This window comes from Corvus cornix, chromosome 20, assembly GCF_000738735.6.
Source record: "Corvus cornix cornix isolate S_Up_H32 chromosome 20, ASM73873v5, whole genome shotgun sequence".
Lineage (NCBI taxonomy): Eukaryota > Metazoa > Chordata > Aves > Passeriformes > Corvidae > Corvus > Corvus cornix.
In genome coordinates this window covers 2972791-2998239 of record NC_046349.1, presented here as the reverse complement: position 1 = coordinate 2998239, position 25449 = coordinate 2972791, and the positions used below count along the sequence as shown (strand labels likewise).

The following is a 25449-nucleotide window of genomic DNA, read 5'->3' as shown; positions in this document are numbered from 1 at the left end:
CAATAATTAATTGCTGTCATCTTGTCCTCTCAAGTTTTGTGTTTAACACTCTGGAATGAGCCTGGCTCCCTAAAACTTGTTGAGACTTGTCACACTGTATAAAAGGTCAAAAAAGAAATTAAAGCCTCTGAAAGCTGAAGAGGTTTTTTTTTTTATTTTTGAACACCTGAGCCACTTGATTGCTTCTAAGAAAGTCTTAGCCTGCTAGATGGGAAAGGTGCTGAACTTAAAACAAGATTTTGTTGACTGCCCAGCTCTGAGAGCTCTGAAAAGGTACAGGACCATGGTCTTTGCTTTCAGAGAGGAGGAAGTTAGGGAAAAGTTGAATAATGTTTGGAGGCATTGCTGAGTGTCTCTGAGAAGCGATGTGTCCTGACAAAACTCAGAACTGCTGGCTGTGGCTGTCTCCAGTCTTGCATGGATGGGAGGGAGTGAGCGGCTCATCGGGGTTTGTTATGGCCAAGCTGCTCTAAAGGTTCCTGCACCACCAGCAGCCCAGGACTGCCCAAATTGGCTCCACTCAGAGGGTCTAATCCCAAGCCACATGGAATTGCGTTTTCAGCACAAAGGGCAGTACATGGGATTGCCTAATGTTGCAGAACTTGTACATAGGTGATGTTTGCTGTCATGGTGTCGTCTTCATGGTGCTGTTAGGACTGTGTAGTTCAAAATGGCCATCCTGAGCTGGTAGGAAACACGGATTTTTCCCTGTTGCCTGTTTCACTAGGGTATCTCGGGCTGCTTGCAAACGTTACAAATATTTCTGGTTTTGTTGCTTCTGATTCCTCTTTCTCTGCTTGGTATTGTCGATGTGGCATAAAAAAAAGAACAGAAGCTCCAGGAAGTGCTTCTGATAAAGTGCTGCTCTCAAAAGTGAAATCTCTTTCATAATGGTGTGCAAAGGCTGAGGTCAGTAACAGCAGTTGCTGTGCAGGTGGGTACCTCTGGTGACTCTTGTGGGCCTTGCAGGGGAAAGGGACCGGACCAGCTACTGGGACATTAAGGGGACTTGCAGCAGTGCTGGGGACTTTGTGTTGGGTGGTTAATTAGGGCAGGAGCACAGTATTCCTTCACCCTGCTGTAGACATGCCTAAGTCACTTGGACAGCCCTTAGTTCTGTGCTGAAGCGTCTGTTAATAATCTCATATAAACTTCAGCCTGGGCAGCCTGTGGAGGTGAAAATATAACCAGGTGGGAATGAAAATAACCAACACCTGTTGCAAAACTCTCTAATTAGACCCCAGGGTATGAAAATACTTGGGTGAGGCCTGTTCTGTGTGTAACCTGTGCCTCTATTTCTCAAACCAGTTACCCCAGCTGCAGTGCTAGTAGTGCCTGGTGGGACCAGGGACAGGAGGAAGAGCTTTGTTTTTAGAGTCCCTGTAGCTAAGGAGGTGGGGCTTAGCTGGGTGCTTCTGGCTTCTGCCATCTCTGGGAGAGTGTATTCATTTTCTGCTTTTTTATATTGGCATATGACATTACACATCTAGAAAGGAGCAATAAAGAGAGTAAAGGCTGCCAGAGCTTACTGGAGCTTTGTTTAACAAAATAATAAGTGCCTCTTCTGGGCCTGGAACAAACAGGACATGCAAATATAAAATTAGGAGGTGTGGTTTGTTTGGTTTGGGTTTCTTTATATGATTTGACTTTAAAATGTAATCATGGATTTAGGGCCTTGTAGCCTTGAGGTTTCTTCCAGTAAAACCTTCTGTAAGAAAAAACCGAACAACTATAAGAGCATGTTTAAAATAAATAAAAGAAACAAACCAACCACCCCACACATCTGTCATGTGCACAGATGCTGTGGCAGAGGATGCTGGCTGTTAGCATCCAGCCTTTCCAAGTGCTTAATTGGAGCTGGCTTCTACATGGTGCAGTTGGCTCTGCTGCTTCCACTGGCTTCAGGATTGTGGCTTCCTGTGTCAAGCTGACCCTTCAATTCTTTTGTAACTTCCTGGATGACTTGCTACCCTTCCAGTGATGCAGTCTCTTTCAAGGCTCTTCTGGTGATGAAAGTACACGACTAAATCACAGTTTGTTTAAAGAACAAAATTCACAACTGGGAAGGTTGCTTTTACTGATCCACACTTGCGGGCATGTGCATGGTTTAGTTCATGCCCACAGCACTACCCAGGCTCAGCACAGCTCTTTTCCTGATGGGGATTCTCTATGGGAAAAGGGGTGGCCCCACACAGCCCTTTCTGGGGTGCCTCCTCAGCATTCCATGTCATCTCCCTGTTGTGCGTGTTAAGGAATAGATTGCTGGTTTTGGCAGATAATAATTATTTTGGAAGCACGGCTGAACAATACAATGCTCTGCTTCTGGAGATCAGGCACATTATGTGCACCTAAAATAGGTAATAAATTACCTTGAATGTATGAGTATTTTACGAAGCTGTAAATCTTCATAAATCTTCAAGGCAATGATAGTTGTAGATTCTATCATGGAAAGTGTAGCTCTTTTCTGGTGGCCTTTGTGAAATCTGCCAGTGTGGGAGGGGATGACAAAACTGGGTGCTTCAGACAGCATTTCTCATCCCTCCAAACGGGAACATCCCTGTGTTGTGGGGCCCTCCCTGACTGAGCTGCGTGGGTAGTGCAGGAGTGGCAGTAGAGGGAGCATCAACAGAAACATGGTATTAAAACAGGGAGTAGTGTAGTAGCTCAGACATGTCCAAGTCATGTGCTTTCCTGGCTTCTTTGAAATGTTTCCTCTCCCAGTTCTAGGCGGTCACCAAGCAGTGTGGTTAGTGCTGTGCTGGTTAGTGTTTGGACACTCGTATGTAAGTACAGGCTGGGACAGGAGGGACTCACAGCTTCTCCTCAGGTGTAGCTCCCTTCTCCATAAGTGAATGGAGTCTCCAACTTTGGTTGTGGGCTGTTTGAAGCAAGGTCATGATGGGTTTAAAATTAAATTCATGTAAGTGCTCTGGTTGTCTTGTTGTGGGTTTGGTTGGGGATGAGATAAGAAGGTGATGCTGCCCCAAGGCAGCATGGTGATTCCAGCTTAAGGGTTTGAGGTTCTCGGTTTGGCCTGAGGGACTGGAAAAAACAGGGATCATGATCTAAAACTTGTTACCAAGGGCTCTATATGTGCGTGCTGAGACCTATTTTCTCCTGTCATGTCTTGAGGTTCTTCTGACCCAAGTGTTTCTGTTGGATTCATGTGCTGCATCCTCCATCCTGTTCATTACTACTGAAATCTCCAAGGTAGTTCCCAGGTGAGCAGTTGTGCCAAAGGGATGAAATAAAGATTTGAGAGCAGCGAGCTACCTCCTCAGGCATGTGTGGAGTGTGCTTTCCTGAATGCTGTGAGTCATCAGATTGAGCACTGTGGTACTCAAGCACTTGGCATGCTCAGAGTGACTGGAAGTTGTTTTTCCATTCCAAGGGCTGACTTGAAAGCAGAATTTGACTCATCCCTGTCAGGTACACTTGCTGGTTTGCAGGGAGATGCTGGGAAGCGTGATTAGTTTGATGTTTTGGAGATCTCAAGCCCCATTCCTGCTCTGCAGAGCCTCTTCCATCCCCGAATGCCAGGCAGGGCAGGAGCAGGGAGCTGGCAAGTGCTCTCAGCCTCGTGCTGTTCTGCTATGCAGTGCAAGGAAGGAAAGGGACAGATATTAAATGTTGGTGACCACTTGATCACCCAGTGCCTGTGGTCTCCTGTGGTTTTGCCCACTCAGAAGCACCCCTGGACTTGTGCCTCCATGGGAGGGCATTCCATGTTATTGAAGATTTTCTCTGGAAGTAGTTTTTATTGAGCTCAAATAACACATAATCCTGCTCCTGGAGACAGAGTGGGATTTTTCTTCTCTGTTAAGTCAAATCTGTTAAGAGACAAGGAACTCAGGCAACACTTTGTTGGTTGCTCTGTGGCAGAGCAGTGAGGAGAGGGGTTGTTTAACCTCTCCTGCCTGGGAGAGCAGCTCAGCTGCCTTGAATCAGGGGAGCAGCTTTCATTTGGGTTTTGTTGGATCTGTTTGTTCCCAGCCATTTGCTCAGAAACCTTTGGTAGCTGCTACTGGCAGGGATACAGCATCCATCTATATAAATACAAGGGAATATCCAGAAGGTATTGGACCAGATAAACAAGTGAGATGTCTGTAAGTGCCCAGGATTAAATGGCATGTGCCCCAGATGGGGGGCAGGAACTTGAATGTGGAATTGCAGAGCTGCTGGCCAGGGTATGCTGGTGATGTTTGCAAAAGGTTGCAGTGCCAAGGGCTGGGAGGTTGCCAGCCCCTCTTTGCCCAGAGAGGGCAATGGAGGGAGTCCTGGGAACCAGTAAATCTGATTTGCATCCCTAGGGGTACAGTGAAACAGGGTCACTGGGAGAGGTGGTGGAGCTGCTGGCAGAGCTGCCCGAGCACGAGGCCGGTGGCACTGAGCGCACGGAGATGACTCTTTTCAGACCACCTTCGGGAGCTTTCCCACAAAAAGTTGTTCAAGAAAGTAATTCAAGTGTGCCTGGAAGAACAGTGTTTTTGTGGAGCTGGTTTAGCCTTGCCCTTTGCTTCCTCACTTTCAGTGGTCACTCTTCAGGGTCAGCAGCAGGACTGCCAAGGACAATGTTGAAACAGAATTGCTGATGGTGGCCAGGCCCATGTGCTCCAGCAACAGCATCTCCTGCTGCTGATGTTGCTCCTGGAGGCAAAACATCAGCTGTGGTTCTTACCCAACGTGGTACTTTGGTTCAGTCTAAGAGGCTCTTGGCTGAGCTGCTGTGAACACAACTGCAACGCTGCTGCGTAAATTACACCAGTGACAGCTTTTATCTTCTTACTTAGTACTTTTTCCTCATCCTCCTCATTGCTCTGACAGCTCTCTAGGTCCAGCACAAGGGATTTAATAACTTTTCATGAATTTCTGCTTCCACCCGTACCCAAAAATGTTGGTTTATACCCTGTGCAATGCTGCCTTTCTGCATGGTTCTGGGGATGTGATTGTACAATGACTACCTGGGGCAGTATGAGGGGTGTGTGTGCACTGACAGTGGCACCTGGATTTTCCCATTTCTGTGAAACTTCTGTCTTGTTTTGCTTGCAGCTAGTACAGGCAACTGGCTGTGTTTTCTTAAAACTTGATTACTGTAGGGAAGGGCACCGTGGTTGTGCCATGATGGCATATTGTAAATATTGGCAGGAGATTTGAAACTTGAGGTGGATAAATGGAGTTCATGGACGGAGAGGATGGTGAACTTCTGTATGGATTCAGGACATGGAAGATCAGAGCCTTCAGTTTGCTCATTGGACTAGAAAACCTGATTATTTTAGCTGTGTGAATCGCTTGTGTGTTCTCCCCTGGTGTGAATGGAGCAGCAGTGGACAAGGACTCCGGCTCCACGTGGATGAGACTTGCTCCAATTAGGGGACAAAATGCTCAAGCTTTGCCAAAAGAGGTGTGAGTGGGTGCTTGTTCCAAGTGTGGCATTTTTCTGGTGGGTTGTTGCACTTGCTGTGCCTGGTGGACTCTCTGTGCTCAGAGCTCCTGGGCTGAAGTGTCGATGGCCAGTGGTTTCACAAGAGCTCTTGCCTCCCCCTTTTTGGGGCAGGGTTTCAGTTCTCTGTTTGCATTTCTGCACATCACTTGGAAATGTCGAAATGAGGTGTGGTAGGAAATCGTGAACCCTGGCGGTTTTCCATGAATTCATTTTCACAGATGTCACCTCCCTTCTTTGGGGGAATCCCTCAAGGAAGTTGAGGGCCTTCCTGGTTGCTTTGTTACACTTGACTACGTGATAGTGCCCAGAGAAGCTGTGGCTGCCCCATCCCTGGGAGTGCTCAAGGCCAGGTTGGATGGAGCGTGGAGCAACCTGGGATGGTGGAAGCTGTCCCTGCCCATGGAACCAGGTGGTCTTTAAGATCTTTTCCAAACCAGACCATTCGTTTTATGATTCATTCAGTGGTAATGAAGCATGTTTGCCATTCCTGATGCCACTGACCATCTTCTAAGAGATGTTCCCTAAATGACATTCCAGCAGGTGACACTTGGCTGTCACCTCTAGAGGTTTATGATGCATGGAGTTGAAATGTCCACCAAAAATCTGATTAAAAGCCTAATTTCCTACCATGACCTTTATGGATATTGTTTGAGCCTCCATTGAAATTGCCTTGTCTGGCTTTCTGTGTTTCTAGAAGCTCTTCAGAATTTGGCAGAGTGTTCCAGCCAGAGATGCAGCTATTTCCCAAAATGGGGCATTTCCCAGCTGCAGGGAGCATGTTGATTATTTTACTTACAGAAGCTTCATCCAGGGTCTGTTCCACAGCCCAACTCTAAATTGTTTAAACAAGGAATCAGCTGTTTTGTACTGAATATAAGCCCTACTCCCATTGGACTGGTAAAAATAGTCCATGCTCCTTTAGAAACTGATGGTAAACATCTAAAATGTTTCCTCTCATGTCAAACTCTCACATTCTTCTGCAGCATTCAGTGGGTTTGACTGGTGGGGTTACGAGTGCTGGCTGAGGGCAGCCAAACTCCGTGACCTGCTGGGTGAGTCTTGCGCATGATCTCTGTTGCAACGCTATATGATCATTTTGTTTCAAAAAAAGTAATTAAAATTTGCTTTAAAAAACCTCTCCCCTAAATAAAGTAGTCAAAAAGCCGTCGTTTGTCTCCATTGGTTGTTCTCTTGTGGTTTAAAGTACTTCAGAAAGTAAGAGTTAGAGTTAATGCTTTTCCTCTTGACTTGATGGTTACTCAGTATCAAGCAAGTAGGAAAACTGTGAAGCCATAGAGGAGCAAATTCCCCTTGCTGAGCCCATCAGCACAGAGTGGCTGCTGACACCGTCAACAGGGTATTCACATGTGGTCTGTATGACTTGTAAAATGACTTATCTTGTCAAGTGTTCCAGGATGAGAGTCTATTTCCCTTGAAGAGGGACTTGTTAGCTGCTGTTAATCCTGTCTTCCCCAAAACTGTTCCCCTGGAGTGTTCTGGCTCTCAGGTGTGAGCACACACTGTACAAACCCCACGGCACTGAGTTCACTTGCCCATGTTGGCTGATGAGCCAGCAGCAGTGTGAGGTGGGAGGTGTTGATTCCTTTAGAGATGTCTGAGCATCCCACTGCCTAAAGAAAGGGGCTTGAAGTAGATTTTAGGGCATAGCCTGGCATGAGCTGGATAACTGGAGGTAATTTTGGTAGGTTGATAGTTAAAGAGTGGTTTTGGAGCAGTGTCCACCTCCAGCTGGGCTCTGTGGTGTAAGATCACTCAGGCTATGGCAGAGTGAACAGTGGTTGGGCTGCACAAGGTAAATATTACTTCTTTAGATGCCTCTGGTATTTGTTCAGCTTCTGAAAGGCTGCAGATACAAAGAGTAGCTGGGAGTGCATTTAATGAGAGGGAAGGACAGAAAGATGGATGTGGTTTTCCTATGGGACAGTAGCAGCCATGCAGGGTGTTGGGTGTTTGCTTTGTAGGCTGCATGTCCATATGGCTGTTTTTTTTTAAAGGTGAGTAGAGGACTGATTCCCTGATCAAAGAGCAGATGGTGGCCCAGTGTCCCTGTAGAAATAAGCTCCATTTTAGCTGTTCTGTAGAATACACACTAACACAGTGCCTGTGTTGGAGTCAGTTGGGCTGGAGGGGATGGGCCTGGGGCTGAGCATAGAACATTGTGCCCTGCAGAGCACAGGGCTCCTGCTTTGACACAGCTGGTTTGGGTTTCTTAACAGCAATAGGAACCCGTTCATCCTAGGTATGTGACCAGCTTTTTAAAATCTACTTCAAGTCACTTTGGGATGGTTTGGCTCAGAGATGGATTTGAGAGCAGAGCTTTGTTAGGCCCTACCTAAGTGTATGGGGGACGCTGGAGGGGAAAATTGATGGATGGTTTTAATGCAGTTGTCACAGTCAGCTGTGTGGGTTTAGGAAGTGATGGTATTAAACTGTTAAGATTCTTCTTTTCCCTGGGCTTTGTGTTCCAAGGTTTTCTCAACAATGTTCTCTCAGTGCTGCCAAATATCTCTGAACACACTAGGAAGACTTTTTCACCAGCCCCTCCCAAGCTGAGCTCTGTCATTACTCAACTTCTTCTTTCTTGATCCATGTTGTGACGCAAGGGGATTTAAGCATGGTGATGGTGGGGTTGACCTTTCTGGTAAACCTGCTGCTCCAGAAACCTCAGGCTTCCCAGAACTCCTTCGGGAATTTTACATTACTGTGGTGGGAGATAGTGACGCTAAGCATGGGCAGGGCTGGGCAGTTTGCCCTGTTATTATGAAATGTTCTCATGGAAGTTTTTTGCAGACCCATCTGCTTGAGCAGTTAAGAGCATTTCCATATTGAACAATCCCTGCAAATACCAGAATTTTTTCTGATGAAAGGGTGTCTTTTTCTGATTATCTTGCACAGCCGCTCTCCCCAAACTTCATGTTCCAATGTAATCTATTTTCTCAAAACCAGATTTAAAATGCTGTCTTTACTCAAGTGCCATTCCTCTCTAAAATGGCATAAGCAAAGCTGGGGCAGAGGGAGAAATGCTATTTTTTTTCAGTTTTGGCTGCTGTTGTTCCTGAGAAAGGAAGATATGTCCAGGCAGACCCTTTCCAGGCAGCAGTTTTGGGTCTGTCCTAAGAACAGCCGAGGCCAGGTGGTGGCAGGAGGTGCGTGAGCAGCTGACACCACAGTGGCTGAGCACGCCCGGGGCTCTTGCTGCCCATGCGGCTCACGCGTGAGCACATTTCCCACATGGCAGGAGCCTGGCTGGGCCCAGCTCTGCCTGGAATTTTGGCTACTCTAATTCTGGATGTGGAATGGATTGGGGAGCCATGAGCTCTCCTGGCCGCCCCCGGTGACCTTGCACGTGAAGAGCTGTCACCACAGCAGGACAATTCCCTCCTTTTCCTTGTACCCTGCTCTGGGGACAGGCTGCTGGTGAAGCAGGAGCTGGAGATCTCTCATGCTGCTTTTGGTCCCATGTTTAGGAGGGATTTTGGGCTCTGAGCATGTTTTAGTTTAGATGGCAACAGAGATGTTCTAGGGCGGACATTGCCACAGTCGCCATCTGTGCTCTACTGGAGTCACAGGATCACAGAATTAACTAGGTTGGAAAAGACCTCTGAGATCATTGAGTCTCTCTGTGGTTCCCCACTGTGCAAATTCTTTCTGTGACATGGCATCATCTGGTAAAGGCTTCTTTCCCCCCTACAACACCTTTTCCAAACTGGGAATCCATGTTTTCTTAAGGGTGCTTTCCAATAGGGAAAATGCAGAGCCTTTGTCCTGCATTAAGAAAAATTGCTCTGTGGGCTGCCATCACATCTCTGCCAGTCAGAAAATGAGACCTGGTAGCTTTGAGATGGTTTGCTGTGCTCTGAAAATTTACCTTTCAGATGCCCCACACCTCTGCTTGGTAACTTCGGGTTACTGCTTTTACTCAATCACAGAATGGTTTGCATTGGAAAGGACATTAAAGCTCATCTTGTTCCACCCCCCTGCCATGAGCAGGGACACCTTCCACTAGCCCAGGTTGCTCCAAGCCCCATCCAACCTGGCCTTGAGCATTTCCAGCAATGGGACAACTGTGGGTCCTGTGCCAGGACCTCCCCACCATCACAGGGAAGAATTTCTTCCTAATACCCAGTCTAAACCTATTCTCCATCAGTTTAAAGCCATTGTTGCTTGTCTGGTCACTAGATGCCCTTGCAAAAGCTGAGTGTTGTGTTGACAGGAGCTTAGAGGAGAAACTTAAATGATCTGCAGCCCCTTTGGTCCTCAGTGGGAGCATTTTCAGGAATCAGAAAGGCTTTGGCTTTGTCCTTAGCTTGCTTTGGTCTGTGATTTCTGTGTTTCTGGCTGTGTGGATCTGCAGATGGTCTGGCAGACCTTGAAAACTTCTAACACTTCACTTGCTTGGCTTCAATGCTTCCTTTTCTCCTGTACATCACCTTATCAGTGGTGTTGTAGCCCTTGTAAACCACAGTTGCCATCCTCAATTCCTTTGAAAGCTGTAATTGCCACTGAGGCACCCCACGCTTCCTGCTGCTCCGTGCCAATGCCGGGGCAGCTTTGCCTAGGGAGTCGTAGTCATCTGTTATTCAAACAGGTGATGCAAATAACTTTTCTTTGGAAATGTGGTGAAAGAGAAACGCCAAACAATGGCTGATTCATTTTCAAGTCAGCTTTGCTTGGTCTGTTTGGGTGCTCTGGGAAGCGTGTGTCCCCTTGGCTGCTGAGTTCCTGCCCCTCCGTCCTGTTTGTCACCCTACAGCTGAGATGGGCTCAGCTCACTTGGTTAGGTGATGAGTGGGTGAAGCAGACCATGCTTTACAAAGTCCTGTAGTCAGCCCTGGTGCTTGGCAGAGGACGGTAACTTCTTAACCTGCTTTGGTGCAAATACCCAGGAGAGCATCTGGGCACAGCATCCCTCTCCCACACTGCTGCTCTGCATCCCTGACTGCTCCACAGGGTAACTGCCTGAGCTAATGGGGCCCTACAGAAATGCTTGCCTGCTCCTACAAACCACCTTCCCTCCTACACCATGTATGTACAGCACTAAATCACTTGCTCACCTGCGTGGTGGCTCTAACAGGGAAGCTTAACCTTGATTTACTACCTGGGCACCAGGTGAAATAGCTCTGTGGCTCTGCACCTCCAAGGTCAAACTCCAGCTGAGCAGGCAGTCTGTGAGCCCCCTGTAAGTGTGGTAGTGCCACAGAGGTGACGAGTGTTCAGCTTTCCCACCTGATGTTTTCTTCCTCCCCTGCCCGTGTGACTTCTCCATGTGGTTGTTCCGTGCTCGGACGCTGGCAGGGTCTGTGCCATGGGGCTTTGCGTGTCCCAGTGCCTGCTCCAAAGTGGGGAGCCCTATGTTTTAACTGCTGGCAGAAGGGAGCAGGAGGGTAAGAGCTCTGCAGAGCCTGTGCTGCCTTTCATATGTTGACAAGGATCTGTTTGGAGCAGGGCTGGGTGCTACCATCGTGCATCGTGCACACTGTGGTGGTGGTGGTGGTCCCCCATGCCCTTGGGGTGTCTGGGCCTGGCAAGGAATGGCTGCAGGCAGATACAAAACTCTCCTCTTTGCAGGAAACCTGGCTTCTTCAACAAATCACCATTTCTAGGAGAAGACCTGCCTCAGAATGCCTCCGGTTGTGCATCTGTGTGTTTAGGTGAAAAACTTGGATTTACTGAGTCAGTGGGTGGTTCAGTGGAGATCTTAGAATGGGTTGGGTTGGAAGGGACCTTAGAGGTCATCTAGTTCTACTCCCTGCCACGGGCAAGGACACCTTCTACTATCCCAGGTTGCTCCAAGCTGTGTCCAACCTGGCCTTGGACACTGCCAGGGATGGGGCAGCCACAGCTTCTCTGGGCAGCCTGTGCCAGGGCCTCCCCACCCCCACAGGGAAGAATTTCTTCCGTATGTATTCCATATGGCCAAAACTCTCCTTTCTCCAGCTGAGTATTCACACAACATGCAATATGTAAAACACAGGCTTCTCAAGTGCTAAAAATCTCAAATGCATTCCTGCCATGGGCCAGATGATACTGTAAAATTTTGGATTACAGTTGCTAAATGTAGGACTCGGTTTCAAGATGGAAAAAAAAAAAGTCAGACTCACTATGCTTCACCAAATATTTCATCCAGTGATATATCTGGGGTGTTTGGGGAGCTGCCTTGCTGTTAGAGCACAGATTGCACACGAATAATCACAGCAGTGCTGCTGCCAACTATTTTCACCACCAGATCTTAAAAAAATATGTATTTGGGGGGTGTTGGATTTGGTGGGGTTAGAACTGCGGAGGTGAGTTCTGCAGTGCTGTTTTCAGAAGAGTGAGGGTTATTTTTGGAGTTTTATTTCTTTTTCAGTTGAATTTGGACAAGGGAGCCCATGTGGGATGCTCGGATGCTCTTGCTTATGTCAGATGGGCACCATTGGGAAGATGCTGCTGGCAGAATTTGGATGCCAGGAGTTTACAGGCTCGCTTTTGATGCAGAGTACTTGATAGCATGCAAGTGGGCATTCCTTTAAATGCCCTTTCTAAAATCCATCATTCACTGGGCTTTTGTGCCAGAGCAGAGGACAGAGCAGTCTGAGTGCTACTGTAGCCTGCTGAGTATAGCTGTGGGCACTCCAGACTATTTTCAGATGCAGGGAGACATAAAGCAATTGCCTGCTCTTGAGAGACTGCTCAAGGCCTTGGCTGGAGATGCACTGAAAGGAGGCATCTTGTCCTGTAGAAGCAATGGCATGGTTTGTTTCCCATTGAGCACAAGGTCTTCTTAAAACATGAAGCCTGAGGTTTCCCCCGCTGGTGGTAGAGGAGCTGTTTATTTGCAGTCACGCAAATAAATGGAGAGGACTTTGAAAGCCTCCTGAAAATCCTCGCAGAAGTTTTAACTTCTCTTTGACTTTACTCTGTGCTTCTCCTGCAGTGCCTTATGTGTTCTGACCTTGAGGACGAGCCTGGGTACATTCCTTGGCCTGAATGTCCCTCTGGAATCCTGCCAAGGAGGAGGACCTGGCATATTTGAGATGTGCCTCTCATGTGCAGGGAGAGCAGGAATGTCCGAGCGGTGCCTCGTGCCAGGTGGCTCTGGGCAGGTCCGTGTCCCTCATGGGCACTGTGTGCACGATGCAGCTCTGCCTGAGGGGTCACAGGGCTGCTGCCCTGAGAACCCACAGCTTGGGTGACCTGGCTGCCTCTCCCCTCAGCTACCAGCCCCCAAATAGCACGCAGGGCCTTGGGCAGCCTGTGCTAGTCTTCCCTCCTAATGTGTTCCCCTCTTAGTAAAGGCTGTAATTGGATCCTTTGCTGGGGCAGAGCACAGACAAAGGGACATCCTTCCACCCTGCCCTGTTTGTTGAGCTGGGGGCTGGCTCGCAAAGGGCCTGCCTGTGGTGCCCAGCAGACCCCAGTGACCTTCAGGTGAGGGATTAGTGGGCTGGGATGCTCCAGCTTGCATTTGGAAGCATTATAATTGTCTTTGAAGATCTATTCCATAGCAAGGCTCGTGGCTAAGGGCAGAGTTGCATGCATAGTGATCCTGCACGTCTGGTCACAAGCAGGTTTGCACAGCACCAGCCTGGATGGTGAGAGAAGGCGCTCAGTGTGCAGCCAGACATCAGCAGATGCTGTTCCTGTGAGCCAGATCAGTTACAGCTGCACAGCCCAGCACTGAAATCAGCTCTTGGATCTTTGACCTCAAGTAACAGAATGAAAAAGGAAACTGATTTCCTGGTTTCCCTTTCCTAGCTGAGAATCCTGCTGTAAGGGACCTTGACTAATAGTTTCACATGTCATTTAGCTCAAAGTGATGCTTCTGGCTGCGATGGGAAAAGGAGAGGAAACTGCTGGGATGTCAAGGCTGAGCCGCCTGCCTTGGCCTCTGGTTCACTCTCCCACACTTTGCTTTTGATTTGTATTCTTGTGTCTCTCCCCTTTGCACTTAGAAGGGGCCAAACTTGCATAAAGGATCAAGCAGAGAATCACCCTTCCAGCAGCCAGTGGTGGGAAGATTCCCTGTCCTGTGTCAGTGCAGGTATCATGGTCCCAATTGCTGCAGAGCACTGTGGAAGCCAGGAGCGTAACTGGGTATCGAGAGGGATGAGTCAAGTGTGTAAGCAGCAGATCCACAAGTAGCTTTTGAAGGGGATGATCCAGGTGTATCTACCAGTTTTGGAACCCCTGTTCTGTGTGGGGCAGGAGCAGAGCTTGTATCAGTGGGGCTCCCCCAGCTCTTGTGGTTTCTCCACCAGGACCATGTCTGCCATTGGAGCACGTGGTCACTGTTGTGATGGCACAGAATGGCATGATTTACAGAATTTCTGCATTTCTGCATCCCAGAAGCCTTCCTGCTGTTTGTGTTGCTGGCAGAAGTGGTTGGTTTTGCTAGAATTCCATACTTAGTTTTGGAGTGCTCTGTTTGATGTGTTGAAGAAGTGAGGTTTCTGTTTCAGAGCTAGGCAGAGCCTGGCTGCAGTCCTGAGGGAGCACTGTTGTGCACCCCACTGGCATGGAGGTGCTTCCTGGCCTCTCCCCAGCACCAGTGTTGCTTTTCATTTGGCTGCACACACTAAGGGGACACTTTTCCAGAAGCACTGGCAGCTGAGAGTGATGTGATACCCTTATTCATCTATGGGTCACTGGAGTTTCTGTGCTGGCTGCCTTGGAGAGACCTGGAAATGTGTCTGTGTCCTTCCAGAGTGTAGGAGAGTGCTGCTGCTCCAAGTGTGAAGTCATGTCAAATTCTTTATGAATTTCCTGATCCTTTGGGAGTGCCACCACATTTGCATGTCTGAAGTGTTGAGTCACATTAAAATTAGCTGGTTTTTACTTCAGTAGCAAGCCATTTCCCTGGGGATATGACATTCCTGTCCCTTCTCCGGGTGCAGCCCTTGGCTCGTCTTCCCATCAGAGTCTGGGCTGCAGGAGCCCGGAGTTGGTTCACGGAGGACCACGGGCAGAATAAGGCAGAGCAGGCATGACACTAAACAAACATACACGGGTGTATTTATATATGACCTTGGAAAATAAGGCAGCCCCTGGCATCCCATCCCAGCCCATCAGATGTCAGGTATTTGGGGCTGGGTGTTGCTGCACACTGGCCCATGTTTCATGCAGAGATATCTGCAGGCGTAAGCAGCCAGGAGTGAGGGAGCCATGCCATAAATCCCAGAGTGCTCCTGAGCCTGTGCACTCTTAGCTTTGGTTCTGTTGGACTCTTTTTGCCTCTCTGAAAGTGCCACGTAGTTCCATTTCACACATTCAGTTGCTTTCAGTAGTGGTCTACACAGAGGTGGGAACTTGAACTGATTTTCCTACTATTGGAGAACTTTAGTCCAGAATTTGATTTCTGGACTTTGGTTTGCTCGGAAGGGCAGGTGAGGACATATTTGTTGGCCAGAGCAGTTTTCAGTCTCACTCTTACCTTGTACTGCCTGCACAGTAACAAATGTTATCTTGCTTTTTCAGGGAAGGGAATGAACCTGGAGATTCCACAAAAATCACATACCGTGAGCTGTTGCACAAAGTCTGCCAGTTCGCCAATGTCCTCCGCAGCCAAGGTACACAGCTGAGGCAACAGGAGCACTGGATACTGGGGAGGCATTTGGCCAAGGGTTTGGAGATTGGGGTCACTTCTTGTGTGATTTCCAGTCTGTTGAGTAATTCTCATCAATTTGCTCTGCAACCTGCAGATTCATTCCTGGCTCTGTCTGTGAAAACTGATCAGTGCTGGTAATGTCAGCACTGGTACACTTCCTGTATAAGGAAGAAATCAGTGCTCAAAACTTCGTGCTCTGGGGTTTTCCAACAAGTGGACTCTGGTTCTCTTCCTGCTTCCTTCAGGGAGGCAAATGAGAACATGGAGTGTTCATTGCCATCATCTCTCAAGAGTCATTAGTGCTTGAAAGGTAAAACCCAAGGCTGCTTCAGCTCTAACTCCAGCTGAAGCTTTATTGTGTGCATATAAACGTGGAATTAAAATAATTTATTTCTATATCCTGTTCTTTTGCCATGTAACATGTTCGTTTTGACAAATGCCATGTTCTCCTTCCCTCCATAGGGGTGAAGAAAGGAGACCGGGTTTCCATCTACCTGCCAATGATCCTGGAGCTGGTCGTAGCTATGCTTGCCTGTGCCAGGATTGGAGCTCTGCACTCTGTTGTGGTAGGAACAAGCTCTCTGTGCTGCCCTTGGTGCTGAGCTCTGAGGGGAGCAGCTCTTGGTTTTGGGAGAGGAGCTGGAAAGACGAGTGCTGACCATGAGATGGATGGAAGCTTAATTAAGATGCTGCTGTTTCCCTGCATTAACTGTGCAATGAGCTCCTCCAGCTCTCTCCACCAGTGCCTGGTGGTGAATCATTCGCTTTGAGTGAGCTGCACAGCAGCTGTTGGGGTTTGGGGCTGGGTTTCTATGTGTCCTTGCTGACTCTGCTGTGTGCTCTCTGGCAGTTTGCAGGTTTCTCTGCAGACTCCCTTTGCGAGCGGATCCTTGACTGCGGTTGCTCTCTCCTCATCACGGCAGGTAAAACACACATCTGAGCAACTCTCTTCCTGTTGCCTGGCTGACAGGTCTTTATTTTAAAAGCTGGAAGTGGAAGAGGGAAGGGCAGTGCCTCAGCTGAGCCTCCCAAGGTGGATGCTGTGCTGTAGCTGTGCCCAAGTGCTGCTTCCCACTCAGGACGTGGTGAAGCCTCTAAGCAGCCCCCCAATTTGTCCTGTAAAGCTTGATGTCACCAGCTGCTAATAGCATGTTTCCAAACACTTCTTATCCATGTTCCTCCTCAAAGTCAGCCAGATGTTTGCAAGATGTATGATGAGGCGGACCTAATACAAGAATTCCCACCCTTCCCAGTTTTTTAAGGACATTCCTGCTGCAGCTCCCAGCCTTGTAAAGCAAAGGGTCAAGAATGTGGCAGTCGTTGCATGTAAGCCCACTGCATTTCCCCAGCTGTTTTTCCAACAGTGCAAGAAATAGTGTTTTTGTAAATTCCCATGGCATGAAACGGACCCACTAAACTGCAATCTGTGTTCTGGATGCATTGGATTATTTCCCACAGGATATTCCCAAGAGATTTGTCAGGTCAAACTGGGACCGCTCCCAGAGAAGGAATTCCACCGTTTCTTTTGGCATCAGTTTCTCTAGGCTAAAAAGGTGCATCAGGAAAGCTTTCCCATCAACTGCTTGTCTGCTTCCCCTCACTCCAGTGCATGAGCTCTGCTCTGCCCTCCTGCAACTGCTTGTTGCTCCAGCTGTCCCAGGCTGCCTTGGCTGGGAAGCCCCTCTGATGTTTCCCTCACCATTTTGCAGATGCCTTTTATCGAGGGGACAAACTGGTCAACTTGAAGCACATCGCAGATGAAGCCATCCGGAAATGTAAAGACAGGTAAGTTTGGATTCCCTTGTAAAAAAGGCCATTGCTGCCAGAATCTGCTCCTGCACAAATGGGAGTTGTCATAGGTGGGCAGACTCTGCAGCAGGTCTGACACCAGCAGTCATCAGATGTTACAGAGAGGGAAATAATCATGGCGAAATGACTTTGCCAAGCTTACAGACACAGCATCTGTGTAGCTTGTGTGAGACTGAATGTGGGTTTGTGTGTTAGAGCAAACATGGAAATTCAGGGCAGATAGTCTGCACGTTAGAAATTTGAACTCTTTAAGAAAACCTAAGTCTTTATGTCTGTAAAAATAGGTACCTGGGAGGACAGAAGTTGATCCTGAAGCTGGGAATTAACTGGTGGAGACTGTGTTGATACTCTGACAGGGTTGAAGGGAAATAAGATCATTCTGTCAGTGTTTTGTAGGCTGTCTTTGCCCTCATGAGGGGGCAAACACCTACGTCTTTCCTTGATGTATAATCAGGCTTTGGAAGCCTTTACTCCCTCTGAGATAGTCAGTCATGCCTAGGGGTTGGAGCAGCCACCAGTATCTCCTGGTAGGAGGGCTTGTTCCTGGTCACAGGCAGGCAAATTTGGGATTTGTAAGGACAGCAGTGTCCTTGGAGAGAGACTTGTGGGATCCCCACTTTCTCCCCAGGAATCACACCTGATAAATCCCCAATAAGTTGTGCACAGACTGTTCCCGCTCTCTGAGCTGTTCCTGTGGCTGGTGTCCTTGGAAGTACATGGTGTACCTGCAATTTGCATGGCAGCAAATTCTCCAGCTCAACAAAAGCAGCTCCAGGCTCCTGCCCTGCCTCCAGTGCTGCCTGTGAATCCCAGGAAGGGCTGGCTCAGCCCCTGAGCAGCCCAGTGTGACAGCTCCTGCCTTTTACAGGGGATCCTCTTTGAAAAAGTGCATCGTGGTGAAGCACCTGGGCAGGGAAGAGATAACAGTGGATGGGACCTGCAGCAAGTCTCCCCCTCTGAAAAGGCTGTGCCAGGATGTGCAGGTGTGTTCCTGGTGGGATGAGACAGGGGTTTTATTGCCATGGGCCTGAGACTAGCAAATGGATCAGTGCAAAACCACTGCAGTGATTCCCTGGACGCTCCTGTTCTGACTCCTGTTCCTGTTTACTCCCCTTCTTACTGATGTTGCAGTGTGAGTGGTCTGAAAAACGGTTCCTTTTCCTTAACAAGATCCTCTCCTTGCTGCTTCCTTTAACACCCTCACCAAGCTGCCAGCCCACAGGACCCCTGGGTACGTCTTCCAAAGCCACTAGGGACAAGATGCCCATTTTCCTCTGCCCAGTACAAGGCTTTTCCTTCCTAGCCCTTTGTCTCTCTCCCCTTTTGTGCAAAGACCAGTGCTGTGCTGCACTGTAGCTGTGACATGGGAAGCAGGAGAGGAAACCCAGGAGATCTGTGCTCGTGGCATGGGCTCAGTGCAGCCCCCCAACAGGGCAGCAATCCTCTGCTGAGAGCAGTGCAGGGTGTGTGCAGCTGGCACAGGGGCTCTGTCAGCTCTCAGGCTGGGGCTTTCCCTTGCAGCTGAAAACAGATGAAAGGATGTGGGCCAGAGGCATGTGGTGAGATGGGGCTGGAAGGAGGAGAAGGTGGTGTGGAGCTGTGGCTGCCTGCTGATCTCCCGAGGCTGCTGAGCAGCCCCGCTGTGCCAAGCCCTTACCTGCTCCAAAGGCAGGTTACTTTCAGCTACCCCACAGCTCCAAATCTTGCAACATTGTCTTCTGTCCCTCTGTGTTGGAGGATTATTTGCACTGAGTTATCCCCAGGCTGCTGCTGGCTCAGAAATGGGTTGTGTTTGGGGAGTATTTGAGCTTTAGACTCTGCTTTCAGGAGGAGTGGTCTGTGCACTTCCCTGGAACAAGAAGTCCAGCAGCTTCTCTACCTTCGAGTTACTTTTCCTCGTTCAGCTGTGTTAATTTTATTGGGGTGTTGCTCTGTGTTTGACAGCCTGGCCATGTTCCTTGCCCTGCTCTGCCCCTTCTCTTGTGAGGGCAGGGTAGATGCAAGGGAATGGGAAAACAGGGGCAGACCAGAGTTCCTGTGTGAGGTTTCCCTGGCAGAGTGGTTGCAGGGCAGCCTGTCCCTGTGCTGGTTCCAGTAGGTGAGGTGAGGTTGTTGTGCAGAATGTCCTGGGGGGTGGCTGGAGGGTGTCTCTTACCCTTTGGCTCTCTCTGCTCTACTTGTTTGGACACTTTATTAAGGATTCTTTCCCTCGTGGATGCATTTTTACTGTGCCATTGGCTTGTGTGAGGCTATTGGATGGTCTGTGGGCTGTGTGCTGGCTCTGTGCCTCTGTGCCAGCCATGTGCAGGAAGTGGCCTTGGGGACTTATCCTGGAGGCACTCAGGGAAGGTGATGGAAATGGGCAGGCTTCTGCTCACAGGGCATCTCCTGGCCTGGCCCTGGATCTGAGCGTTTTCCAGGCTGCCAGGGTGATTTCCCAGCATCCGGGCCTGTGGGCTTCCAGCTCCCTGCTTGCAAAGCCCAGTGTGGATCCTCCGCTTCCCAGATTTCACACCCTCTTTGTGGATTTTTAACAGGAAAAAAAGACTGAAAGCTCACAGAGACTCCATCCCAAGGTATTTACACACAGCACTGCCTTCCTCTTTTTGGCACCTCCTCTCTGCTTCCCATGCAGCTCCTCACCTCCCCTAACTGGTCTGGCTGCAGGGCCACACGTGCCCTCCTAACCGGGCTACCAGCAGCTGCATGTCAGTGACAGACCCCACCCAGCTTGCCAGAGCTGCCCACAGCGTGGGGTGAATGCAATGCCACCAGTGCTTCCAGAAGCAGACCCACATCAGTGACCCCTGGGCACAGGCCAGCGTGCTGCCAGGGGATTGCAGAGCCTCTGGGATGCAGTGTCAGCATCCAGGTCAGGGTTTGGCTCTCTGCCCATCAGCAGCAGCTCTCACAACGCACTTCCCTTTGCAGGGAAGCTGGCAGGGGTCACCTGCAGCTTCCTGGCCACAGGCAGCAAACCTGGAGCTCCAGATCCAGCATGTGGACTCTGCCTGCCTCACGTGGCTTCTGGAACCCCAGAGTGGGCAGGCAAAGACACACAGTGCCATGGGGCTGACCTCCTCCCTGGGGCACTGGAGGCTGGGTGCTAAATCAGGGATCCTTCAAGGAGGGATGCAAGAGAAAACTGCTGGATGCCCTTGGGCTTGTTTACCTGGTGCCTTGCTGGGACCTTGCTGGTGGGACAGAATTGTGGAAACTGCTTTCCCAGGTAAAACCAGGAGCCCTGGGGGTCCATGAAGGCTTTCCAAGTGGGCCCAGTTGTGCCAAGCTGTCAAGCAGCTGGTGTCCCGGGCACCACATGTGTGGGAGCTGTGTGCTGGGCTGTGGGGTCCTGGTGCCTCCAGATGTCAAATGAGCATCTTTAGGGCTGCACAGAGTCACCCTGCGCCCCCGTGGCTGCTCTCTGTGCACCCCAGCTGAAGGAGCTGTGGGGAGTCTGGCGCTGTGAGGAGGAAATGTGCAGGAGTCTGGGTCAGGTGCCTGCCCTCACAGAGATGGGAGAAGTGAAGGTCTGAGCGGAGTCTGGGGCATGTTCCCTGCACAGCTTCCCTCAAGCTTCTCTGAGGAAAGGTGAGAAGTCAGGGAAGTTAAGTCTTGCCCTGAGCAGTGACACCACCCTGGAGAGGTGGACAGCCAGAACAACCTTCAGGGTGAGCTCAGCCCATCAGCCTCAGGTGTTGGTGGCTCTGTCACAGTTCTGGCATCTTCAGTCAGCCAGCGCTGGGTGGCTCTGCACTGGTGCAGTCACTTCTTACCAGGGTAGTTATTACCTAAAAACCCAGAGAACAGATTTTTTTGGGAGGCCTGCAGGGCCAAGCAGTGTGATCCCACCACGCTGCTGTTTGTCTCGGGCCGTGCTGCTGTCAGGATCCCCACAGGTGGCTGTGGGACAGGTGGCTGTGTGGCTGTGCTTGCTGCTTCGCTGTGGGACTGCAGTTCAGGGCAGCCCCACAGGGCAGGAGGAGCCTGTTTGTGGGAACAGCCCAGAGCAGCTGCTACTGCAGGGCCTCTCCTGGCTGCTGCTGCTGCCCACGGGGATTCATCGCCGTTACCTGCAGTCTGGACACTCTGCTTCAGGTGTTGCAGGCAGACTGTGTTTAAAGGTTTTCCTCATGGCTGTGGGCTGTGAAAAGGAGCTTCTGGAGTGGGAGCTGCAGCTCTGGTGCATGGTTTGCAGCAGGCTGTGCTGTGAACATCTCCCTCGGTGGCCCGTGAGGGGGGCGAGGTTTGGGTTGTTCTCCTCATCCCCCTTCTCTTGTTTTTGGACAAGCCTGTTTCCAATCTTGTGCTTTCCTCAGGCCCCCTGGAACCCAGATGTGGACGCGTGGTGGCATGAGCTGATGAGTGGTGCCAGCACGGAGTGTGAGCCCGAGTGGTGCGACGCCGAGGACGAGCTCTTCATCCTCTACACGAGCGGCTCCACTGGAAAACCCAAGGTGTGCTCCCAGCTCCCTGCACGGGACAGGCCAAGCCACAGGAACCCCTCAGCTGGGGGAACTGGTGAGGGGGGAGTTGGGAGTCCCCAGCAGGAAGAAGAGCCACAGAGGTCTTGGGAAAAGGGCTGTGCTGGTCATTCCTGCTCAGCTGCTGTTGGAGCTCAGTGATGTTCAGCTGGGCCTGGCAGGATGAGGGTGGGTGTGGGTGGGAGCTCACCCTGACACCCCTGTGCCTTCTCCTCGCAGGGGGTGCTGCACACTGTGGGTGGGTACATGATTTTTGCTGCCACCTCGTTCAAATACGTGTTTGATTACCAACCTGAGGATGTGTACTGGTGCACGGCCGACATCGGATGGATAACGGGCCATTCCTACCTCACCTACGGGCCCCTGGCCAACGGGGCCACCAGCGTGTTGGTGAGTGCTGCGTGCTTCACTCCAGGAAAAGGGAGCTGGTGGTGCTGAGCTGCATCCCTGCACTGCTCTGTGATGGTGTGCAGGGCTCTGGGAGGAAGGGTGGTGCTCTCCAGGGAGGGCATGGTGACTGCTCACAGGGGTAGTTTGCACGTGGCTTTTGGCTGGTTAATTTTTCAAATGCTCCCTGTTTCTTTCCCATAGAAGTACAAGCCTTGTGTACCAATGGAAGCAGGGATGTTCTGAGTTAATGGAAAAACTGGATCAGGGGCTGGTGTTTTCCCTGCTGATGCTGATTTGGCAACTTGTTGTTTAACTCCTGTGCCTGTATCTCTCTTGGCAGTGTAACAGATCAGGGAGCCAGAGACCTGTGCCCAAAATCCCCAGGGAAATGCAAACAGGAAAACCACTGTTATGGTGGGGGGGGGGCCTTTAGGGAGTTCCTTGTACTTTGGGTTGTGATTCTGTCACAGTGTTGGACCTCTTGCCCTTTGCCATGTGGGCAGGGTCATTTGGGCTGGTGGAACTGGGTCACTGTGGTGGCCACCCAAGTGCCCATGCTGCAAGGGGGTGTCAGGGGACATCTGCTAGGACAACTGGGGTGGGCTGATGCCAACTCCATCCCAAGGAGGCAGCGAGGGGGGTCCTTGACCTGGGCTGGTTTCACTGTGTGCTACCCCTATAAGGACCTGCTGGGGTCCAGCTGCTGTTTGGCTCCTCCTGCTTGGGCAGGTGCTGCAGGTGCAGAGCAGTGAGAAACAGCTGTGTCACTGCTCTGTCTCCTGCTCAGTTTGAAGGTGTCCCCACCTACCCAGATGTTGGAAGAATGTGGAGCATCATTGACAAGTACAAGGTGACCAAGTTCTACACAGCACCCACAGCCATCCGGCTGCTGATGAAGTACGGCGAGGAGCCCGTCAAAAAGTGAGTGCCAGTCCCAGTGGCATGAGGACATTGGCTGTGCACAGCAGGGTAGAGTGGGAGCTGCCAAAGTGACCAGGTCTCCTCTCTTCCCCTATGGAAGAGTGCTGAGAAAGCTCTGAGCTGTACCTGCAAAGTCCATTTCGGGTAGCCCAGGGGTTCCTGCAGGCTCTGCTGTGCAGCAGGCTCACAGCTGCTGCTCTCCACGGCCTGCTGAACCCCTGCCAGCCCCTTCCTCTCTGCAGGCACAGCAGGAAGTCTCTGAAGGTGCTGGGGACTGTGGGTGAGCCCATCAACCCCGAGGCCTGGCTGTGGTACTACAGTGTGGTGGGAGAGGAGAGGTGTCCCATTGTGGACACGTTCTGGCAGACAGAGACGGTGAGTCCTAGCTGGGTGTCCCTGGCACCTCTCTGTCCCTTGTGCTCTCTGCAGGGCCTCTTGGCAGGTTTCCCGTAGTGGGGTTTTGGGTCTGTGGCCTGCCCAGGAAACTCTGGTGTGCCCCTTCTCTTCCTATCCTGGAACTCAAACAGGCTCCAAGGGGAAACCTTCCTCTCCAAGGGTCTCTTCCAGACTGTGCTCTGGACGCTGCTCTTCTTCCCCTCTTTCTCTCCCCCGGCAGCTCCAAAGTTTTGTGCCCAGACAGACTCCCCATTGTGCCATTCCCAGGGCCCATCTGCACGCCTGCCCTGAGCAGCCCTGCCTGGGATGTGCTGTTGCCAGAGCTGATGGCACAGCTGAGGGATGGGCTGGCATGGGCCAAACTCACCGGTTTTTGCCTCTCTTGGCAGGGAGGCCACATGCTGACACCCCTTCCTGCTGCCACCCCCATGAAGCCAGGCTCTGCTGTGAGTACTTGTGTTCTCCCCATGAGCCTCAGCAGGGCCCTGTCTGTGCCATGGCTGGGTGGTTGCAGCCTGCCAGGGGGTGGGGGGACAGTGGGGAGGTGACCACCAGCCAAATCCCAGGCTGGCCCCCTGCAGCCATGCTCATGGGTCCCATGTACCACAGCTCTCCAAAGCTGCCCTTGCTCTGCCTGCCAATCCTGCTGGTTCACAGGGGTCTGATGCAGGGGCTCACCTCCATCTCTCCTTTCTCCCTGCTCCTCATGGCAGACATTCCCCTTTTTCGGTGTGGTCCCTGCCATCCTGAGCGAGTCGGGGGAAGAGCTGGAAGGAGAAGCAGAAGGTTACCTGGTAAGGAAGGGCTGATCATCCCCACCTTCCCTTTGTCCATTCCCTGTGAGCTCTGGGATATTCCTGGTAGACTACCCACATCTTTTGGCCCAGGAAAGGGGTAGAGTCGCCATCCCTGGAAGTGTTCAAAAAATGTATGGAGGTGGCACTTGAGGACACGGTTTAGTGGTGAATGTGGGTGATGGTTGGACTTTTCCAACCTTAAAAAATTTGTGATTCTACCTCCACTAACTCTGGTCCACACAAAGAGCCCCCTGGGGTGGTGGGAACTCCCTTCAAGGCCATAACTTTGTGGGAACTTTTACAGCTGATCACTGAATGAACTTGCACATGTGGGCAAGGCAGGAGGATGGGAACAACTCCTCAGCCAAGCTCCTTCCCCCTGGCCAAAACTGGTGAGACTTTCCCAGTGGATCAGCACTGGCAGCGAGTGTCTGAGTGCTACTCATGGCTGTCTCTGACATCTCTCTGATAGTGGTGTACCCCTGGGTTATTGGGTGGCTCTCACTGCCCCAGCTCTGTGGTTTTCACCCCCAGGTGTTTAAGCAGCCCTGGCCAGGGATCATGCGCACGCTCTACGGAAAGCACCAGCAGTTTGAAACTGTTTACTTCAAGAAGTTCCCTGGGTACTACGTGACAGGCGATGGTAAGGGCGTCCAGGCTGCTGTGGTCACAGGGGCCTGGGGACAGCAGTGGAAATCTTACCCTGTCCTGCCCTCAGAATCCTTTATCAGTTGCTCTGAGGACTGGCACTGCTGCCTCACACTCATTTCTGGCTATTTTTAGGTTGCAGGAGAGATAAAGATGGTTATTACTGGATCACAGGGCGAATTGATGACATGTTGAATGTTTCTGGTAAGAAGGAGTTTTGTCTTCAGTGGGGACCAGTGCACTTTCTGACACCTTGCTTTGTGACACTTCTGCATCCGTTTCAAAAGCCACCTGGTTTATAGGGATGGTTCTGCATCTGTGATTCTGCCCAGCAACCTGTCCTCAAAGTGGATCCAGTTGCTGGGTCAGGGTTATTTCAGGGTTATTACAGGGACACACAAGCCTGTGACTTGGTGACTTGCTGCACCATTTTCCCTGGAGACGATGCCCTGGAAGGAATGAACCTTCTGTAACCAGCCAGGGCACCTCTGTGCTGAAGGATTTAGGGCTACAGGGAATCACAGAGTTTAGGCAGGACTGTGGGGTTGCTAATCCAACCTGCTGCTTCATGGAGGGCTCACCTCAAAGCTGGATCAGGCTGCTCAGAGCTCTGAAGACTCCTACCTCTCTTGAGTGAGTCTTCAAGATTCAGCTGCTTCTCAGTCCATCATTTTCCATATACTCTATTTAATAGTTCCCTCCCTCCTTTCCGGGAGCCTGTAGCCTCCAGGTACATCCTGCTGGCTCTGAGGTGCTGCTTTACTTGTCTCTGGATCAGACTAGATTCTTCCACCTGACCAGCAGTGCTTAATTCTCCAACTGATCGTTCTGGGAGTTGACCACCTTCCTGTGGCTTTCTGTGACAGCAGTGCCAGGGTGGGATGTCAGAGCACTGGTGCAGGAGCAGAGGTGTGCAGGAGTGAGTTGTGCCCCTGCCCCAAGATGTGGTGTGTC

At 50.7% G+C, this 25449-nt stretch overlaps 1 protein-coding gene across 2 annotated transcripts in view; it reads left to right on the top strand.

The window, feature by feature from the left end:
• Nucleotides 1-25449, top strand: part of ACSS2 (acyl-CoA synthetase short chain family member 2) — a 31513-nt gene that overhangs the window by 2413 nt on the left and 3651 nt on the right. The window contains exons 3-16 of one of the 2 annotated variants that reach the window (XM_039563353.1): nt 14921-15012; nt 15513-15616; nt 15901-15973; nt 16760-16835; nt 17728-17842; nt 19397-19435; nt 21179-21316; nt 21563-21733; nt 22521-22654; nt 22897-23029; nt 23440-23496; nt 23764-23844; nt 24382-24490; nt 24631-24699. In XM_039563353.1, the coding sequence (XP_039419287.1) occupies nt 14921-15012; nt 15513-15616; nt 15901-15973; nt 16760-16835; nt 17728-17842; nt 19397-19435; nt 21179-21316; nt 21563-21733; nt 22521-22654; nt 22897-23029; nt 23440-23496; nt 23764-23844; nt 24382-24490; nt 24631-24699 (1391 nt within the window). The remainder of the gene's footprint in view (nt 1-14920; nt 15013-15512; nt 15617-15900; nt 15974-16759; nt 16836-17727; nt 17843-19396; nt 19436-21178; nt 21317-21562; nt 21734-22520; nt 22655-22896; nt 23030-23439; nt 23497-23763; nt 23845-24381; nt 24491-24630; nt 24700-25449) is intronic. The other variant, XM_039563354.1, reaches the window with a different exon arrangement.